The sequence below is a fragment of the Aspergillus tanneri genome (genome assembly GCF_003426965.1).
Source record: "Aspergillus tanneri strain NIH1004 chromosome Unknown AapTan_5_pilon_pilon_pilon, whole genome shotgun sequence".
Classification (NCBI taxonomy): Eukaryota; Fungi; Ascomycota; class Eurotiomycetes; order Eurotiales; family Aspergillaceae; genus Aspergillus; species Aspergillus tanneri.
Genome location: NW_022984632.1, coordinates 583,058 through 604,270, shown reverse-complemented (window position 1 = coordinate 604,270; position 21,213 = coordinate 583,058). Strand labels below are relative to the sequence as shown.

At 47.6% G+C, this 21,213-nt stretch overlaps 6 protein-coding genes across 6 annotated transcripts; 2 read left to right on the top strand and 4 right to left on the bottom strand.

The window, feature by feature from the left end:
- Positions 1–1,644: 1,644 nt before the first annotated feature.
- ATNIH1004_009618 (putative R3H domain protein) lies at positions 1,645–3,594 on the bottom strand (the record flags this gene model as incomplete). The annotated part of the gene is made up of 3 exons (XM_033574207.1): positions 1,645–2,576; positions 2,639–3,185; positions 3,250–3,594. The coding sequence occupies 3 exons, from the start codon at positions 3,592–3,594 to the stop codon at positions 1,645–1,647; spliced, it is 1,824 nt and encodes a 607-aa protein (XP_033422225.1).
- A 5,916-nt stretch (positions 3,595–9,510) lies between these two features.
- Positions 9,511–10,303, bottom strand: ATNIH1004_009617 (putative GPI anchored protein; the record flags this gene model as incomplete). The annotated part of the gene is made up of 2 exons (XM_033574206.1): positions 9,511–9,881; positions 9,937–10,303. The coding sequence occupies 2 exons, from the start codon at positions 10,301–10,303 to the stop codon at positions 9,511–9,513; spliced, it is 738 nt and encodes a 245-aa protein (XP_033422224.1).
- A 1,371-nt stretch (positions 10,304–11,674) lies between these two features.
- Positions 11,675–12,703, top strand: ATNIH1004_009616 (putative aldo-keto reductase (AKR); the record flags this gene model as incomplete). The annotated part of the gene is made up of 2 exons (XM_033574205.1): positions 11,675–11,941; positions 12,017–12,703. 2 exons carry the CDS (start codon positions 11,675–11,677, stop codon positions 12,701–12,703), a joined length of 954 nt encoding a protein of 317 aa, XP_033422223.1.
- A 1,148-nt stretch (positions 12,704–13,851) lies between these two features.
- HSF1 (stress-responsive transcription factor hsf1) lies at positions 13,852–16,265 on the top strand (the record flags this gene model as incomplete). The annotated part of the gene is made up of 2 exons (XM_033574204.1): positions 13,852–14,309; positions 14,360–16,265. 2 exons carry the CDS (start codon positions 13,852–13,854, stop codon positions 16,263–16,265), a joined length of 2,364 nt encoding a protein of 787 aa, XP_033422222.1.
- Positions 16,266–16,824: 559 nt separating this feature from the next.
- Positions 16,825–18,474, bottom strand: cwc27 (putative peptidyl-prolyl cis-trans isomerase; the record flags this gene model as incomplete). Its single annotated transcript, XM_033574203.1, has 1 exon — positions 16,825–18,474. The coding sequence occupies one exon, from the start codon at positions 18,472–18,474 to the stop codon at positions 16,825–16,827; it is 1,650 nt and encodes a 549-aa protein (XP_033422221.1).
- A 619-nt stretch (positions 18,475–19,093) lies between these two features.
- Positions 19,094–20,082, bottom strand: ATNIH1004_009613 (DUF3431 domain-containing protein; the record flags this gene model as incomplete). The annotated part of the gene is made up of 2 exons (XM_033574202.1): positions 19,094–19,664; positions 19,736–20,082. 2 exons carry the CDS (start codon positions 20,080–20,082, stop codon positions 19,094–19,096), a joined length of 918 nt encoding a protein of 305 aa, XP_033422220.1.
- Between the last annotated feature and the right edge of the window lie 1,131 nt (positions 20,083–21,213).

Sequence of the window (21,213 nt, the reverse complement as noted above, 5' to 3'; positions counted from 1 at the left end):
TCACATGGCTTCCCGTGGGCATATTTCCAGCCCTTGCTTTTTTTTCACTCACTGACGCTGCAAATTCGAAATGCTCTTCGCTTCTATCTACTATTTGATTAGTTTTGTTTTGTTTTTTCTCCTCCTTTCATATGTGCTCCATTCCTATCGTTTTTTCTCGAAATATCAGGGCGCTGTAATGGGAAAAGGGGATATCTCGGTAGTGCGGTTCTATGTTAGTTTGTTTATTATTCCGTTCGATTCACTCCCTGCTGCTTGCTTATTCAGAAGTTATCGGTGTTAAGTGCTTCGTGCTTCCGTCTCAGGTCTTTATTCTTTGTAATTTTGATGTTGTACCAGTAGGTTCCCTTACTTTTACTTGCGAAAGAAAAAAAAAAGATTGCCCAATTTGGACTTGTATTCAATCGCGAATCTTTCGTAATTGACTTGAATACCTTATTTACGGAGCACTGGGAAATCTATACATATAAATACATAAATTTACTTTATTGATATAATCATCACTAATTTAATCTATCCATGCTGTTGCGATCAAAATTGAATACTACACTTCCCATCCATATATAGAAATACAGATAGCAATAAGTAGATATAAAACATACATTTATTCATCTCGAGAAATGGACAGCTGATAGACGAAAGGCTAAGGGGCCTCGACAGAATCAAAAAAAAAAAAAAAAAAAAAAAGAGGGTGGAAGGGCTGGAAGAGTAAATGCCAACAAAGATCCGGTTACACCTCCGAGCCCAGCCTCGAGTGGAATGTAGCAGGGTAAACATACCTGCCAAGAATGGGAAAAGGTAAAAGGGAAACGGACACATCCACGAAAGTATGGGATACATAAACGCAGACATCATCCCCTTCTTAATTTACCACTCCCCCTTTGTCCACGCAATGCAAATCGTGCCGAATCAAAATGTATGCCCTCGAAGAAGCAATGCAGAACGCCAGAGAAACCGGGAGCAACAACCAAGTGCATGTCGTCGATACCATTTCACTAGGCACTATCTCGAATTTCTCTGGACACAATTAGGAAGAGTAGAGCGTATAAAGTGACCATATTGGAACACACAAGCATTAAACAATCACCCCATATACAAATCAGCCAAACTATAACAAGAGAAGAATTCGGAAAAGAAAAAAAAAAAAAAAGATATAGCCCAGTACACCGATCATTTCCTTGGGCCTGTTTTTTCGGGGTTTTTAAAATCGTGCCTCGTGGTCTTCCTCAAGTTAAATGATTTTAGATTTGCCTTCCGCCGACAGACGCAATTCGAAAAAATAAAAATATAAAAAAGTATAGATAAAAATAATGTTTCTGCATGCAAGGCGCCCGCGTCTCAAAAAATCTCAAGAGCTTTCTTTTGTCATATTTTCCGAGAAACAAAGAGAAACATATAGTCCGTTCAAACAGCGTGCCTGTTGGGCTGCCCCAAAATAACGTCTAAACTTGGCTAGATCAGAGAAATTTTCTTTTGTGGTTCTCTTGGTTGAGTGTCATCTCGTCATCCCTCATCGAATCGTAAGCCAATAATCGCAGAACAGGATCAGGCCTCGTGATATAAGAGTCGTATGCGTCTTGCGGCAAAGCAATCTAACAAGTTTCGTCGTCTTCGTCTCCCATCAAGGTGATTTATGTTTTCGTCTTACTCCACAATAATCTCTACACCGGAGTTGGTGCGCAACTCATCACTCCCACGCGATTGGTGTCCGTTCGGGCGTCGAAACCCCGAGCCTTTCTCGGGCAAGGGGCCTCTAGGCTGTCTAATTGGCATGCGCTCCTGTAACTGACCGTCAAATCCAACTCCGATGGATCGGTTGCTACTGATGGGCCCAGCACTGGAAGGTTGACTTTCCGGCTGTTCCCAGGAGAACATACTTCGCAATCTCCTCGGGCTCGTGTTAGGCCCACCTATTCCGGTCCCCAAAGAAAGGCTGCTAAGGCTGTTCACTAATAAATTGTCATCCCGCTGCAGGCCCAGAGAGGAACCTGACGGAGCGGGCGTAAGGGTCGGAGTATTGGAAGCGCCGCTAGTCGCACCATCGTAATGCTGTAGGCGTGCACCATTCGATTGCAGCGCGGCCGGGAAGCTGGCCGAGGAAGGGACCGGCGATGGGGTATAGGAGCGCAGATCCGCAAACGACTTGGCCGCCCGTAAGTTTTGCGTGTTTCCAAAGTTCCCGGGGGAGTCTAGAACACCGAGGAACCCCGACGCCTGGCCACGAAGAGTGTTGTAAGGGGCAGGGCCTTCGTTGCGCGCCTCGCTGAAATCAATCGTTGCGGCGCGGTTAAGTCCCCGACGGCTCGAATCCGCAGGCTGCACCGCGGCAGGGATGGAAGACAGGGGAGGGCTCACATTAGCGCCAGGACCAACCTTGAACACCTGCACCTGTCGCTGATCACCAGAGCCACGTGAAGCATGTCCCAAGCCCATGTTGTGAGCAAGGGTGTGAACCGTGCGCCGTTGAACTGGGGAAAGGTTGGCAGCAAAGACCAACGAATCGCGGCTAGGATCTTCCTTGAACAACAGAAGCTGCGAGTAGTATGAGAGAGTCGTGCTATCATTCAAATCGACGTCTAAATTGAATCACCATCGTCAGTCCTGTAGGGGTAGCGACACAAAGACGACCACAACTTACCCAACTTCTGGCCACGCTGAGAAACAGGCGAAGGAGATGTTGCCGGCAGGTGAGAGGTGAGCGAAGACATGGAGCTCTGAGTCTGAAGCTGAGAGGTTGCTGCTATAGGTCGATGTTGCTCCTCCAGCTGGCCCCGGCGTTCGCGCTTTTCGCGTTCAATACGCTCGCGCTCTTGGAGCGGAAGCATTTTCTTGTATTCAACCCTCAACTTCCGGCCCTGAAGTTCAAAGTGGTTAAGAACCTCGATTACGGTCGCGGTTTCCTCCGCAGAAGTAAAATTGGCGAATGCCAACCCCCGAAATACGCCATTGTCAAAATGATAATTGAACGCGTACGGCAAGGGCAGATTCAACTCAGTCATTAACTGAACCAGCTGTTCCTTTTTCACGGCAAAGGGGATATTTTTGATGACGATCGCGGTCGGAATCAACTCATCGTCTGTCTCCGAAGGGCCTGTGGTTTCCGGGCGCATAGCATTGCCTTGAAGCGGACCGGGTCCGAGGTTCGAAAAGGGGCTGGGCATCGCAGGCGGTTGATCGAGCCACGTCTATTCTAAGTATCAGCATTTAGGCAGGGAGAGATGCTAGCAAGCACTACGACCCAATACGTACCGTTGGGATACCCGCTCGCCCGGTGCGGGAAGTGGCCTTCAAGCTGGCAGAGGCTGACCGGATTCCTCCGAGGGACTGAGCGTTGGCAAAGCCATTTGGATTCCAGGTCTGCGATCCGGACAAGTCGTAGGCATAAGAATTGTTATGCAAGGACGGATTCAAGCGATCCAGGCGGCCCGCCTCATAGCGAGCCATGGGATCCTCATACAAGTTGACAGGCATTGGGCCATACGCATCGAACTGTCGCGATGGTTGGCGATGTAGAGGTTGCTGGTGACGTTGGGAGCCAGGAGAGCGCGCAGAGGAATTATCGTGATACATATCCTGTGCTTGTTGATAACTCATGGCGGCTAAGTGCAGACAACCAACCCGAAGAATGTGGACACTGAACTCCACACAACAATCCCGTTGAATATCCCGATACCCTGCACGAGTCTACTCAAACATAGGAGCGACCGGACAGGTGTGGATACCGGTGCAAGGTAACCTGCAGAACTGCGAACGACGCGAGGTCAAAGGGTGGACCGAGTTTGTGCGGGATTCCGACTCTGGGGAGTTTGGAAAAATAAGATCAGATCGTCTCTCAGCACCGACGGAGAAGGCGGTCGATGAGTTTTTGGGGTGATGGACAAGGGCGGGAAGAAAAAAAAAAAAAAAAAAAAGACAATATGTAGCAGTTAGAGACAGAAGGAAAAACAAAACCAAATCGCTCAGAACTGCTAATCAATTGTCTCGTGATTGTTGGGTCATCAATGGCAAGCGTATGTCCTCTCCAGTGTTAAAATTTAAGGAGCCTTTTTGGTTTTTTTTTTTTTTCTTCTCGTTTTTCCCCCTTGATCTCCGTCCTTCCGATGGAACACAAATACGGATTCGAGAGAAATAGACGGAAAGAGAGGTGGGGGAGAGAAGGATAATCGGGAAAAAAAGAAAGAAGAAAAAGGTATGAAAAGAAGAGAAGAAAAGGAGAAAGGCCACTACCCGGGATCAAGAACCAACAAGGCTTGATAGGGCCGTGTCGAATGACCAGGTTGTGGTGGTGAGGGGAGAAGGGAAAGGAAGGGGAAGAGAACGAGGAGTCGGAGAAGGTGAGCAGGCAGAACGAGAAGAGAAAGTAAAGTAAGGAAAAGGCAAGGAAGAAGCCGGTCGTGGAAATGGCAGCAGTGATTGGGGGAAAGGGAAAAAAGCACGCCAAACGGCACGCAGAAAAGCCGGACCACCGCGACCGCTTAGTTGCTGCTGCTCTGCTGCCCTTCCGCGGATCCGCCGAGGTCGAATTGGATAGATCGCTGGATGGATTGATTTCTGTTGCAGTTGGAGATATATTCCTGAAAAATAGGATAAAAAAGAAATAAAAACATAAACAAATAAAAAAATAAACAAGGAGAATACGAACGGTCCAACTGAATAGGCGAGCTGGTTATTTCAAAAATCGAAATAGAAAGTTCGAGGGGGCAGTAGATAATAGTACTCCGTAGATACGGGAAAAAGGGAGAGACAACGACAGACACTAGAGCAGGAGGGATTTCCGTAATCCGTGCAAATTTGGGGACGGGACGACGGACGGGGAAGGTCGAAAAAGGTACCCAGTGTAAAAAAGCAATGTTACTGGCCGTTCAGGCCTTTTTTTTTTTTTTTTTTTTTTTAATAAACCTTGCCCTTGTCTCTCTGGTTGCTTTTGTGGTTTGGTTTTGGTTTGCAGGAAATTTGATAGAGTCGTAGCTAGAGCAGACAGCTTTCGTCCAAAGAGCTATTATATAGTCACCATGCGGTGGATTCCTTTCTCCTGCTTCCTTTTTCCTTCTAGTCTCCTTCCCCCCTCTTGTTCCTCTGCAATCTTATTTTCCTTCCCTTTCCTCTTCAGTCAAGGCGGAGTCAAAGAGCTTAGAAAGGTTGCGAAGTGGGAACAGTCGTAATGCAACGCCAAAAGGGGGGCTGGATTTTTATTGGCAGATGCACCTTGGTAGTAGTAATCTCTCAGTACTAATAGATACTGAGCGTACTGAGGCTATAGGTACCGACAGGTAGAAACCTCGTAGCTAAGCAGCATGTAGTAGGATCTGTGTCTCTGTATGTAAAACTACACACTAAAGGTAAAGGACTGGAAGGAGAATAAAGCAGTATCAACAGCAAAAGCAATCTCAACCTCAACAGGAGAGACTGCTCCTATCCATGATACATGAACAGTAGGTATAGAGTACTCTGTCTATACCTACTGTGGAGGTACTCCTGTAAGTCCTTGGCGCCCTTCCTCTCTTCCCCTGGATATCCATTCTCACCTTGCTACCCTGGATATCGAGGTACCAAGAAACAACAATATTACAATCAGTACTCTCCATTCACGTTCTACAAACAACTTCGTGCATGGGAATTTCTGTTGCATACATCCGATATTGATATTAAGTTCCTTTGATAGCAATAACTATTGTTATTAGATACCACCAGGAGCTCCATACTTTCTTCTCTTACCTAGGTTTCTAGTACATCAGAGTAGTTCCAGGTTGTTTATCCGTACTGCAGGATTCCCACATCACTATACTATACATACGACTATCCTGTTGTAGCACATATTGTCCAGTGTTTCAAACTCTCATGGACATGTCTCTGTCCCTTACAAAGCAACAAGGCCCGCCTGGGCTGGACTATTTCCCCCTTCTTCTCGTTTCGCAACACAGGGAACCTGCCTTTTCATTGCCTAAAATGTTCTTATTCCGTAGTCTTATTGGGCTGGATCCTATAGGGCAGGCCGGGCTTGAATGTTCATCCGTTTCTTGTTCTTTTCGGGGCTTTTCCGGGCCATCAGAATGTACTTTTCACATTCGATTCCTCCCTAACGCAGGACTAGTCGTATTCACGGCTTACTTGGGAGATTCCGAGAGGCTTCTGCTTTACGGTTCCTATCCCGGAGAGCACAAACGTGTCCCTAGAATGTGGACTGGGATCCGTCCCGGGTGGGTAAGGAATCCTATTAAATTCAGCACTTTAAGCGACTGGAAAGGTACGGTCGAGTCAGTGTTAGTGTCTGGTTTCTATATTAAGTGCTCCGAGCCTGCTACTTTCCTTGACTACCTTGAGCCACGGTCATATTCTGGTCTTTATCCTTGTCACCTAGGAGAACGAGGCATCTAACGATTCTTTGGCAGCCAACGGCGAAGATGTCAGTCCTATAGTCAGTTCACCCGGTGGCTCGTGTAATGCGACAGGCCGAAGGACACGGAACCTATCCCTCGGGAATGAATAGGGGAGGCCCCTGATGGACGTTGCGATTATTATTCCTTAACCCATTTCTCAACCAGTTCCCAACCCTACTACATTATTATTAGCAACAAACTTCATCAATAAGGGTGCTTGTTAACTAATATTATTATAGTCCGTTATTCTTAGTATCACTTTTATTGTATTTATCATGCTATTTATTTGACACGCAAGTTTCTAGAACTCCGTTCCTTTGCTCCGTCGACTAGTCAATCGTACTCCGTACTACAGCGGACTTGGGAGACCCCCCTTTTTTTTTTTTAATTTTTTCTTTCCCCCCTTCCAACGACTGTACAGAGTGTGTAATTGTACAGTACGAGTGATCCATCACTTGCGACAAATCATGGACAGTACACACTTCATTTACCTTCCGAAATTATACTGCTCAAAGGGTGAACTCTCCTGAGATCCGCGAGAAATCTTCAACTCCTAGCTCACTATGGGGACGGCCAAGTATTAGCGGTTTGGGATTCGCACTCAAACTAGACCCCACTAGTCGTCAGAACCTATTATAGAGATGTCATATTTCGCTCCTGAGAAAAGGTGGTTCCTCGATTCAATCTATTCATGCCGGCCTTTCGCATCAAAGGTGTATCAGCTGCACCTGTCACCTGTCAGTCGTCTCGACACGACAGGATTCATGTCGGGTAATATTTACATCCATTATCAACAAAATTAATTTTCGGTACTTCGACCATCCCCAAGGCATCCACTTCCACGCATTGCTGCGTAAACCCGCACGCTGCTGCTCCCAGCTGTTCCCGTGGCGTGGCCGGGGGGGACTCGGGCGATCCCAGCACGAACTAATCTTCCAAGCGTTTCTATAGAACATTCTTAGTCCATTCCCACGACAGTTAGCTTTATTAATTCAGTCTCGATAGTAAATTGAATGAGACCCGAAAAGACGCCACGAGCTAAGTCTGCTCCATGGAACATAGCCATTCAGTTGGAAGCGCTCGATAAATTACTAGGAGGCGAAAAATCGGAAGTGAAGGAGGGGGGAAGGAAAGAAGTGTGGCCCAATGAGAGCTTCAGGAGTGACCTTCATGGTTTGCCGAGTCTGAGTAGTCTCATCTGCCTACAGAATGCTGCAGCCCACTTTATTCGAAATGACAAATCTGAGAAAGAATTATAGGTCATTAGTTATTACTTGGTTAGTCGCTATACTCAACAAGGAGAGCGATTTAAGTGATCCTCGCAAGCTCAAATACAACTATGAATTCAACGATTGCTGATCGAGAATGGGATTCAATAGGGGATAAAGACCGGTCTGATAGTTCGCGTGTATCCAAAAATAAAAATTAAAAAAAAAAAAAAGCAACAAGCATTTCACACCAAAATGGACATCAACCGGTAGTTGGGAAATGACAACCAACAAAAGCATTTACTCATACTGTTATACTCCCTACGGAGTTCTAAGTTAATATATAAGGAGTACGACATTCATCTGCTTCTTAATTCTTTGTATAATTATATAAAATGCATTATAGGTACCTTCAACGGAGCGGTAATTTCCCGGCTCGAGGTCAGCTCGATGCTGTTGGTATCTGTAATATGCAGCATGCATTGTATGCATGCAGCCAAAGCCACAGAACCCACCAAGGGAAGGGCACAAGTACCCATGCACTTATGGTGTTATTGGCTACGGGGACGAGGTCCGTAAGCCACAAGAATCAAAACAAATAAATTCAGTAGACCTGCTAACCTAGGTAGGTAGTTATTGCTGATACCTACGTATCAGTCTCCAGGCCAATATACTCTCCTACTGATAATGCCACCATAATGTCGAATTAATATAGTGTATTTTAACCCAAGTAGTAAAAGACCTGTGAACAATTTGTGCGAACACGAAATCCGTTTGATTGACTTGACCCTGGAATACGCAAGGGACCTCCTGAAATCAGATTATTTCCCCCGGTTAGGGACTTCCCCCACCCCTTCCCTTTTTGCGCGCTACTGCAGTGCGATCCGTCTAGACCTGCTGACTGTGTTGATGCTGTTGTGCTCCGTCCGATCATATGTAAGGAGGGGAGTTTGGGTTGAGGTCGAGTCTCTACTACGTAACTTAACTGTCATTTGTCCCTTGGCAATTGAACCGCTTGAATCCGAGCCCGTGTAGGGGTTTTATGCAGTGTCAAATGTTCTGAATATAGACTGAAACATAACATAGGTTTTGTTTAAATTTTACCTTCTCTTAGGTGATGGATAGCTTGGTTGATGATTATCTAACGTAAATAACTGACAACTGCAATCCATGGAAACCCAAAACTCAGTCCCGATCTGACATACTCCGTAATTATACTCTATATAGCTGTCTATAATTTGTGTCCTTGACACTCCAGCATATTCAGTGGCACACGATCTTTCAGGACCAAAAATGGGGAGCCTATATACCCTTTTGCTGAACCGGGACACACTGCTATGAGAAGCCTGGAAAACTTCAACCAGTGTCGCCTGAGTTAGGTGCAAGAAACCAGAAATATATCATTCAAATAGTATTCATCAAGCCCTGGAGCGGATAAACGCTATATTGGAATATCTGCTTACAGTCGGTGTTTAATTAACAGAGATCATTACTGCAGCATACAATGCAGTATCATCACTGATTTTCTGAACGGATTTAATGCTATTGCTGCGCAAGGACGTGTATCCTATCGATAATGTCTTCGAATGTCTCCAACATTCCAATCGCATCCCAAATCGCAACATTCTTAGGAGTGGCGAAGGAATGGCCTTTCAACTTAGTTGTCGTACTCGGTAATCCCATATACATATACGAATACATTCGAGCCGGTGTACCTAAACACTTCTACATCGCCTAAATAGAGAATATAAAACAATCTCATTATCTGAGCATGGGTATAAACGAGTGACATAACGTAAATACAAATACCACCTCTTCTTTTCATGAACAATGCAGGTTTCCTTCAGGACGAATTCTCCCACCCCCTATTCTGGACAGTTGTGTTCCTCTGTATGAGGCTTGCAATCTTCCAAAGCTATGAATCCTCACAGCCAAGCAAGGAAGCCCAAGCCCACTATAGCAGCCAAGGAAACCACCTTAGGAGCCGAAGAAGCCGGGGCTACATTGTTAGATGCCTGCGCGTTACTGGAAGAGCTAGTGCTGCTGGCCGCGTCTGTACCGTTGGCGCCGTTGGAAGAACCTCCGGAAGCGCCAGAGCCGCCAGAACTGCCAGAGCCCCCGGAACCAGAACCTCCAGAACCTCCACGCCCAGAAGAACCGGTAGACGTCGCATTGGTGCTGGTAGCAGTGCCGGTGGCGGAGCCGGAGACAGAGGCCCTGCTCAAGGCGGAAGTAGCGGCAGCTGTATTGTAAGACGTGGTGGAGAGAGAGCAGAATCGAAGAATATCATATGCGTCTGTCCGAAATGTCAGTCAGAAAAGATAGTTTGAGGTCTTAGTTTTTGAGATTACCATTGTGATGGGGGTCACGGTCATGGATGTCGTCACGGTCATCATCGTCGTCATCGTCGTCGTCGTCATAAAGATCATGCTCACGGTTATAGTTTTGGTCATTTTGGTTGTTTCTATCCCCACGGTACTGCGCAATGCAAGCCTCGCAGATAGGGATCAGAGTGGGTGCCTGCTTCCAGTCACAGATGCACTGCATTTCGGCGCGGTCGTCGTGATTGATGGCATCGCATCTATAAGCAGTGCCCACCACGGGACCACACACATCCCAGCAGCGATTGGGGACATCGTCACGTTCCAGTTCAGCCGCGAAAGCGACATTGCTTGCAAGCATGAGGCCCGAAAAAGCGAACAATAGCTGCGAGTGCATTTTGGGTCAAAGGTAATAAGGTTGAGTTAACAGTAAGATAAGCAAATGAGTTGAGGTAGAGAAGAGAGAACAGGATTCTGCTTTGCTTCGATATGATTGAATTGATGATGAAGATAGAAGCATCCAGAGAAAATTTCTAATCGATTTATACCTCTGAGAGTCCGTCGTGTCCGAGTGATTCTATATTTGTGCCGATGTACTCCTGTCCAATGGGAAACACAATTTCCGCTCGTATGTGTCAGAACATGTTCACTATCCGGTGTCAAGCGAGGACAAGAGTGATCTGCTTCGGCTAGTAGCTGCGAGGAAGCTCTAAGCCTCCCAAGGACATTTCGCCAAGCACGGGAAGCCTATTGAACCTTGATCGGAATAGAGCCAAAACCAATCCTAATGGAGGGAACGACGTTGCCTAGGTATGCCAAAAGGAAAACATTTTCGTAATGATTGTCGAGCCACGCTTATCGCTACCAAGTTTGTATGCGGGGAATGCTTTTTGTTCCCCTTTAGATTCACCGCCACAATGCACACCGGATTGGTGATGGCTCCATGTCTGTAGGGTGGATCCAGACAACTTGCCCGGGAATTGATCTGTTTCACTATCATAGACATCTGGTAGTGATATGTTCTTCAAATGGCCTATGTCTTCACTCTCCAGTTGATGATGTCACTCTTTCAATAAGCGTCGAATCCCTTGCCTTGATCGACCACAAAGAGAGGGAATTAAATCCATCATTCTGCTACATGAACAAGGAGAAGTAAAATACAGAGCAAAAGAAATCATGCATTTGATGGAGGTTTCCCTGTCAGTTTCGTTGATCCTAGATCATCCACTTCCATCACGATGCAACTAGGCCGCTTGTCAATTTCTACGTTCCGAGACTTTGCACAGCCTCCCCGCTATATATAGGATCACAAAGGGCAGATTATTTGGACAGGAAAATCGCAACAACCAGTGAAATATAAAAGAAATATGCTGCCTGCACGTTTTATGGTAGACCTAGATGATCCATTGCAGGGTTGAGCTTTCTTCAGGCTCAGAACAGCCAAAACGGGTAAGGAATGCATCCCAAAGAGGTGCGACTAGCAGGCAGACTATGTCTTAATCAAGCATTCCTTGCCGGAGATCTGATAAAGCCCCTCAACTAAAGCAGGCTTTATATTAGTCATTGGGTCATGCTTAACCTGTTCCCTGGATTGTGTCTCTTAGGTCATCATGAGGTCAGCGGTACTGCTGAATATTGATTGGCTGGTGGTCATCTGCAGAACCCCTCCAAATCAGCGAACATCTAAAAATACTTCATGCATATACTGTCAATGTAAATTTCAGTCCTATCATCATCTTTCTGGGAACTACGAGAAAGATTGTACCTGATGGCGCGAGGTGCCATGGCCAAGATGTCTTGGGAGAAGTATATCCTGCAGCCTGTTCAAGGTGCACCTCCCGTGGTGCTCCCGACATTGATTTACGGAACAGCCTGGAAGAAGGATCAAACTGCCGATTTAGTGCACCAGGCTCTGAGGGCTGGGTTCCGCGCGGTGGACACCGCTGCCCAACCAAAGCACTATCGTGAAGACCTGGTGGGAGAAGGTATACGTAAGGCCATCCGCGATGGAACAGTTCGACGAGAAGATCTCCATGTAAGTGGTTACCTAAATCTAGAACAACAAATTTGTACAACTTCGATGTTCGGCCGCTGAGCAAATCACGCGCAGATCCAAACCAAGTATACGTCTGTTCAGGGACAAAGTCCTAACAATATGCCATACGATGCAAATGCATCGGTGACGGAACAAGTCCATGCCTCTATCAGGTCTTCTCTCCAACACCTTCGCCCGTCTGAGGAACCTGACAGCTTCGATGATGCATATATCGACATGTTGATTCTCCATTCCCCTTTACCCACAATGGAGCAGACCGTAGAGGCTTGGTCAGCGTTCGAGACCTATGTGCCGCATCGCATCCGCAATTTAGGCATATCTAATTGCACCTTGCCTGTCCTCCGTGAGCTGTCTTCGCTGGTCACAGTGAAGCCGGCCGTTGTCCAGAACCGCTTCTACGTGGGCACGCAATTTGATGTGCCACTGCGCTCCTTTTGCCGGACTCACCAGATCATCTATCAGAGCTTCTGGACGCTGTCAGCAAATCCAGAATTGGTCCAGTCTGAGATTGTTCAGCTACTAGCAGAGCGCACGGGCATCAATCCAGCTGCAGCATTATATTGTCTCGTGTTGGGCCTTGGAAAGACCGTAGTGCTGAACGGAACTACTAACAGAGCTCATATGGAAGCAGATCTAGCGGCACTGAAAAAAGCCCAGCATTTTGCCGAAGGAAAACCAGATGCATGGCAGAGGCTACTCGAGAACTTCCAAGAACTTACTGGGGACCAGGTTGAGGTCTGAGTATTGGCCTGTACACGCGTGGGTTGTGTCAGGCCTACTCCTTCCGAACAGTCGCTGAGCATAGTATAAACATTCAAAAAGTCCAGAGATACCGAAGGGCATATCGGAAGGAACTCCAAGGGAGTCAGTCCCTTTGTGATAGGCAAGAATGAACTTTCAGTAGAGATGGGAAACGATTGGCGATTGTCGTCGGCGGGTAAATCAAGCCAAGAGGAAATATCCATATGACAGAAGTATCCAGTCCAACGTCCATAGTACATATTTCATGAATCATGCAGATTGGCCTGCTACCAATGCAAATGTGCGTAAACCAGCTAAGCTGGTCGGAGGATATTGGAGATACTTATCGCTTAAGAATGGAGCACGTGCCTCATATTCGTGCTGACTCATTCCATTGCAGCCAATCAGCGGACGAGGAAGAACATTTGACTTCATCCCCGGCCTGCCAAGCATCGACAAGGCCAGCAAGATTTGCCAGCCTGCAGGCATTTTTCTGTCTTATCTTCATCCATCGACCGCCAGTCTTTCTGGGCCATCCCTATCGGCCACGCTTTCTTGCGCCGCTATTCTCTTTTCGCTTGTCCTGTAGCGAAACTATCGGCCCCTTTTGACTTTCCTGGATCTGTTTTTCGTCCACTAGCGGCCGTTTTTGGCAAAGTGCTGGCATCCATATCTCACGAGCCTCGACGAGTAATTGACTATCGCGTCGACGCCGCTCGTTTCACCTGGTCGGGCGTCTATCTCAATTGCAAAACTCATCTTAGGCGCTTCTTGTCCGGCCTCTCTCTTCGCGTTCTTTTTTTTAAAAACTTTGCAGACTGTGCTTGAGCGTCGTTTGTCGCGTCTCGGTCACCACCAACATCAGCAGCGCATCCTTCCCTCCACCGATCCGCAGTCCTTGAAACCCTCGGAGCGACCTTCCGTCGAAGTACAAATTGCAATAATCCCCACGATTTCCTCTCGTTCCGATATACAGATAGCCTGTTCCTCCTCCGTCTTTCTCTTCCCCGCCATACACCCGCTTTTAGCCTGGGTTTGTGATCCGCGGTCAACATCAAACCTTCTCTTCGGTTACATTAGGGAATATCCACAGTCAAACATATACCTATTCTGCTCTCGAAGTACCGAAGATTGTCTCGTCCTCGGCGATGAGTCCTCAGGGCGTGAACCGCAAAAGACCGGCTCCCGGCACTTCTCCAGTTGTTCAGCCGCAACTAGGCTCAGTGAATTATCCTCCCAACTCTGGTTCCCAGCTCTCAAACGACCAATTTCTACAATGGGGTCAAAACCCTTCCCCCACCATCGCCAACCCCTCTTTTACCGACGCGAATTCTTACAATCCCACCTACTCAAGCCAAAATGCCCCCTCCTCCACAGTCACTGCATCAAACCAGCTTGCGCGAAGGCAAACACCAAACCAGCTGGTCAGCAGGAATCGTGGACATGAACAGACGCTGACATCGTTGCCAGAATCTGGTGCCAATACTGGAGAATCTGGGGGGTGGGGGGAGAGCTTAGATGAGCTTTACCAGCGGGCACTGGTGGCGAAAAAGGATGCGCAGGCTAAAAGGAAACAAATTCCACCATTTGTGCAGAAACTGAGCAGGTAAGATCAAATTGTGCCACTGGATGTAACGGATAATTGACAGCGATTAGTTTTCTGGACGAATCTAAGAACACGGACTTGATTCGATGGTCTGACGACGGGAATTCTTTTATTGTAATTGACGAAGATGAGTTCGCGAAGACATTGATTCCGGAGCTGTTCAAACATAACAACTATGCCTCCTTTGTTCGTCAGCTGAACATGTACGGTTTTCATAAGAAGGTGGGACTTTCGGACAACTCGATGCGCGCCAGTGAGCGAAAAAACAAGAGCCCTAGCGAATACGCGAATCCTTACTTCAAACGTGGGCACCCTGATCTTTTGTGGCTGATCCAGAAGCCCAAGAACGCCACAGGGCAGGGGCCCAAGTCAGGAAAAACCAATGTACGCGTGAAGACCGAGGAGCCCGATGATTATGACAATGATGACTATGAAGATAGCACAGGGGTATCACGGGATGATCGCGCCCGCAATCGTCAACTGTCCCTGGTTACAAGTAGTGTAATGCCGAAAGACCAGCTGGCCGGGGTTTATCGAGAGCTTCAGACCATTCGCCAACAACAGCAGGTAATCTCCAACACAATCAGTAAGCTACGGAGAGAGCACGAGCAACTATACGCGCAGGCAGCCAATTTTCAGGAACAACACACTCGGCATGAAAATTCCATCAATGCCATCCTAACCTTCCTGGCAACAGTCTACAATCGCAGTCTCCAAGGACAGGAAGGACCGCAAAATATCGCCAACACATTTGCCGGGGCTATCTCCCAAGACCAAGGCAATGTGGTCGATATGGCAGATAATTATTCGCTAAGCACCCTAGGTGCTCCTAACGTGGGAAGCCCTGGGGGGCAGCGGTCCATGAAAAAACAGCCATTGCTTTTGAAAGCACCTCCAGCCACAGCCACAGGGTCACAGAGTCGGGCAGCAACCCTTTCACCTTCCGTTGGTACATATGACCGCCCACAACCGCGAGGTCATGTTCGCCAGTCAAGTGCATCCCAACACGGCCATGTCGAGGAAGTCTTCGATAACAGCCCTCGGCAGGAGGAGCCACAACCGCATCAGACTCAGCAGTACCCCCAGCGAGATATCATGTCTGTTATCCAAAATTCGAACGCGCAGAACGGGGTTCCGACGACGAGTTTCTCCGATTTTCCCAACGTGTTATCGTCGCTTGAAACTTCCGGTGGCAATGTCCCTCTTACTCCGAATCAACGTGCAGATATGCTCCGTCTTATGGCCAACGAATCTAACACAGACAACTCTCACAATATACCTATAGCAAACAACGCTCTTATCACACCAACGCCACCTCCGATGCTGCACAATTATTCGAATCGCCTTGCCAATACCCGTGCAGAGATTGACAACTTAGTGAAGATGCAAGCGGAACAAGACCGATCAGTCCAGAATTTAACCAATCTGCTACAGCCACTCAGCCCCACGGGAACTATTCCTGGAATTGGTGCTGACGGAAGTGTCCCTCCACCTCAACTGGATCTTGATCAGATGTTCAGTAATGATTACTTCACCGATGTTGCAGACCTTGAGCAAAACAAGCACAACTACTCGATGCCCGCCCCGGCAGAGCCAGCCACCACAACTGCTGTTGATGATAGTGCCATCGAAGATGCCAATGACCTGTTTGACTTTGATCATATTCCCGGTGACGGCGAATTGTTCGATGGAAGCAACCAGCACCAACAGAACGCCGGCTTTTTCAGTGGCTTGGATTGCAGCGGTTACGACAGCAATGTGGGTGTCGGAGGAGATACTCAGCTGCCAGTTAACGATGATTCCGGCAGGATCGTTGAGACATTCACTGATAGTGAGGCGACCAGTCCCGCTAATACTGTGGACGAACCGGTCCCGTACCCAGGGCCCATCGGAAGCGGCGATTCACAAGGAGGCAAGGGAAATGGTGCTAACGCAAAGCGGCGCAAGAAGGCTTGAATTATTCTTCCGTCATAGCATATTACTAACGAAGCTGCGAATCACCAGAGGCAAGACCGTATTGCCATTTAAAAGTATGATGAAGCGACTTACACCTGCTATTGGAGCCAAAAATAATAAACTTTGATACCATTTATAAATCTCCTCTGTTCCGGCCCATGTCATTCTCTACACGATAAAGCATGAGGCTTTCCTGACTGATCACAGCAAATGGCTAGTCCAAGGATGTGTACAAGGGAGTCTCCTTGATTTCTCTTCCTATCTTTTATCCCCCGTGGACAAAATTTATGATTCAGCTTTATAGCTACGACCGAATTTTGCATGTCTATTGACGTACATCTTTACTGCTGGAAATAAAAAAATTCCCTTGGCACGTTCGTTCTATGTTCTTCTCGATTTCTTGGATTTTACCCTGGGAGTTAACTAGTTGCCTGTCTAGTATATGGGGTATTGCTCTGTTAAATTTGTAGTTTGTGAATAGATTTACATCGTTATATGATGGATCTGTCTGAGGCCAATATAAACCATCCATCGTAGTATTCTCATCCCATATATTTAATTATTTCTTTGTACGGCCTCGATCCCATTCCAAATCACCCACACGCTCACGTTTGCGTTCCCGCTCTCGATCCCTCTCAAGTCCTTTCTTTCGACCTACAAACTCCTTCTCGCGCTCCCGGGGATCAATCACCATTAGAGAGTCCGCATCATCCGGGTGTTCGCGTTTCCAGTTTAGGTCTTTTCCGAGCATGTCCTTGCCGAAACGGAGTTCGTGTGTCAACCATCCTTTGTCATCATCTGTCTGTCCTGCTTCCTCGGTCTCGTTGGTATCCCATGTTTTGCAGGACTGGCAGTGGGCAATGAAGTGTAGGTCGCACAGTTGGGCTTCTTCGTCTTCAACTTGTTGCGTATCGACAGTATTGTCGGGTTGGTGGGCCGATCTTTCTGTAGTGGGGGCTTCTCGAGCGGAGGGCAGCGAGTCGGCACCTTCGAGCTTGGCTTTGAATGCATTGAACAGTTTTAGTGTTTCGGTTTCTGCTGAGCCACTGAAAGCTGTCATGCCGTTGGCTGTGCCTCTTCTGCGTCCTCGGATAGCTGTCTCAGGGATCATAGCTTCCAAGGCAGATTTCTTCCGTCCTGTATCGGCTGGGCCGGCATGGACGTTGCGACGCATGGAGGCCTTCAGATCCTCGATTTCGGCGTTCGTTCGGGACAGGTTTGATGGCCTTTCTGCGGGAGATTTGGATCTTGGTCTGGATGGAGAACGTTCTGGAGATTCAGGGTCTGGTAGAGGTAGTTGAGATGCCCGGTCTGGTGTCTTTGGGCGATCTTTACGCACTCGTTCGAGGGAAGGGGAACGGGGTCGTTTTCGAGCCTGCGCTGACATCTGCTCCTGTTTCGTAGACCGAGCTTGTTTGGAGCGCTCATCGGGTCCTGGGAGACCTGTGTCCGTGACGAGTGAAGAATTGTATTTGGGTTTTGCAGACCGCACGGGCATATCCACGTCGCCTTCGTCGTCTCCGAAACTCAGTAGCATTTTACCTCCCTTGGCAGCCTTCTTTTTCTTTCTGGGCACTGGTTTCTCGTCTGTCTTTGTCGGTGCTGTCGCCGTGATCTGTCGTGTCTTGATCTTGCCTTCCAGGGGCCCCAATTCACCCACTTCACAAGATGTCACTTTCACCGGGTACACTGGCCGATCGGTACCTTCGATCCGCTCGGCCTCCGCAATTTTCACTACATTGTATATACTGTCGCCTTCGATTCGGCCGAACAAAGTACACTGTCCGTTCAATTCGCGCTCAGTATTGGCCAGCGTGATGAAAAACTGGCTCCCGTATGTCCCATCATCGCCCTTCGCCATCCCCACCAGCCCGCGCCGATTGAATCGCAACCGGCTGTGTAGCTCATCCCGTAGTACCACTTTCTCGTTGGGATCGCGTGCGTCCGGGTCATATTCGAATTCCGGCTCCTCGTAGATTGACGTACCACCTGACCCTGTGCCTGTTGGGTCGCCGCCTTGGATAAGGAAGCCGGGCTCGATGCGATGAAAGATTGTACCAGTGTAGTAGTTATCCTTGCAATGTTGGAGGAAGTTTCTACAAGTTTGCGGGGTCTGGTTCGCCCAGAGAGCGATGTGGAGAGGACCAAAGGTGGTGTTTAGAGTCGCGGATGCGGTGGCTGCTGGCTCGGTGGTATAATGTGACGACATTTCGGATGCGTTGCAGAAGATTGTCGCGTGAATATATGAATAAGGTTGGTTGGTTTAAGGCTTGACGCGGTCAATTGTAGGAGGGAGGTTCACGAAGCTGAAGGGAAGGGTCAAGTTTCTCATTCCTAGCAGTTCTGCGTTAAGGTGGATGGGTTGAGCAAGATATTTGAGATCGGTTCCAAAAAATTTGAAGTCCCTAGGTAGCATTCATGGCTACAATAACGGGCTGGTAAGGGTGAAATGGCTGGAGAGGGGGATGGGAAGAAGGTGAGTTGAGCGGGAGTGAAGCTTTTCGGGGAAACTTTTTGCTGGGGTCACGTCATGTTCGCATGCCCTACTGTAGTTATATCCATTTGCATTACCTTAACAAACTCCATCATACGGTAAAATCTACATTCCTTTCATAGTATGCCTAGTATTATGTTATATTTAAATACATTCCAGCTCCTTTATTTGCATAATGTATTATTCTGCCTTCGACCATACATTTGGCAGCCTGTGAAGAACGATATGTTACCACTTTACAAACCGTACACATCATAATAGCATTGATCCATATCTGGACAACTATATAGTAATTTAGATACAATTAACCGAGTACTGTTAAACAGGAGACTTACTAAACAGGATCCTGCCCGAATATTATATGCCACATGTACTCCATTACACGTCCGGTAATGTCGTCCGATAGGCTTGTCTCCATAATCCATCGGTGATATTGAATGTAACTACTTCGTGGACGCTTCAGCACCTGATCTCTTGATACCGCAAACTGGGCACAACAGGGCGTCGCGACAACTTCTGGAACATCGGTATTGTTGAAGAGAGCTTTCCAAGCATCGGCAAACGCGATCTCAGATAACCGTGACTCGTCTCTGGGCTGGCGAAATGGGCGGATTTCATCAGGACAGCCAGGGTTGGGGTTGCAACGAAGGTTTACGTAACCCTTTTGCTGGACAAAATCAATCTGTAGCAATTTGATGGTTTCCACATTGCTGTGATCTGCAAACTCGGTGTGCCACGCTCTGGGCCAGCCGTCGCGATGGCTATGAAGAAACACAATGGTCGAAGGGAGGTTATGATAGTGATCAATGATATATTGTAGATACACATTGCTCTCCCTGCCCTTGTTTTTGGCCACCCGGAGTGGTGCTGTAGGATTATCCACTGTGTATATGGCACGTCGCCATCTGAAAGTTGACGGTGAAGTTAATTCAATGTCTTCGCTACTAACGTAGTCGGTAAGAGAAAGGGCGCATACTCAGGTAACTCATTACTGACCCAGTCTGTTTTCTCATGCTTCATCTTTCCCACTACAATAAGACGATCAGTCAACATGACATCTTTGCTACCCACGTCGTCGACTGCTGTTTGCAATGAACCAACTCCTTCTTCCCGCGATGGTACAAGATCGGATATCGAAGGACGTTTTAGTCTCGCTGAAGATGATTTTGGGTGTGTGGGCGTTGTTTTAAAGCGAGTTAGACTGGTCCTATTAAAGACCAGATACCCCGGCCATCGAGACTGGATGGTTCTTAATTCGCTAACGACCCACAACACAGTGAGAAGGAGACAGGCAGCTGCACTAAGACGTTCAATTGCTCGCATTCTCAAAAGGGTACAGGATAGATTTGAATTGTAAGTTTCGCAGAAAAGGTGCAGGTTATCGTACTATGTTGAGACAAAATTCTCCCGGCTTTCATGACAATCAATACGCGCCCGGGTTCTTTGTGTCTTAATGTGCCCAGGGTCAATAGGAATGAGTAAGCGATCGACGTCACCCTGGCTTCCACCTGTTTATTGGATGAAATAGTTCCTGTTGGATCCTGTAAGCCGAGGGAAATTTGTGAAAGTAGTTGTACCTGCCTGATGCCTGAGCTGTTGACATATCCGGAAGAATGGTGATGTAATATTGATAACTGCACAAAGTCAACCCTGGACCGCCTCTTCAGGTTGCGGATCCCAAGTCTATCCATGGTTCGTCGGCAATCATATCTTACAGATGTCTGCAGGCTCGACTGCCATTGGCATGATTCTGTTGTTGTTGTTGGTCCAAACAGATCAGATCTCGTGACAGCTGTCAGGGCTGTCTTGGCGTCCAACACGAAAGCCTCTTGCCTTTTGAAGACATGTTCACACTTGATTGCTTAACTTTTCACCTAAAAGCAGTCACATTTGGCCAGCCCTACACATTCCGTGAACTGATATTTGGCGAGCATTCCACTTCTGAATGCAGACTAATGGCGACTAGAGTATTCAAGGCGTCAAGACGCTCCAGTTATCAGTGGGGTTAATGCTATTGATGAACACGTTCCAAGCTAACAAAACCCGTCTACCCCTTCTATTCCGCTGTATGCCCTCTTTATCAACGCCATGCACTTGCGAAAGCAGCTCAGCTGTGTCCTTAATAAAGTCACAACTCTTGCTTAATCCCCAACGTGGATGGTTATATGTGGAAATGCATGTCGGACTCCCGCGTACGTCTTCATGGTTACCTGATTCCCTGCCTCACGAAGCAACTCCCCATAATATATTCCTTCATCGCGCTTCACATCAAACTCAGCGGTGACAATGTGCGCGCTGGCGCAAGTCTCCAGCACGGCGAAAGTACAGGTGTCATGTGCCAGTCCGAAAGAATGCGAGGTCGGATTATCGGGTCCGCACCAATATAGTAGCTCAGGAACCATGATTCACGTGCAAGAGGTGACCATGAAAGGTCCGAACAGAAAATTGCACTCG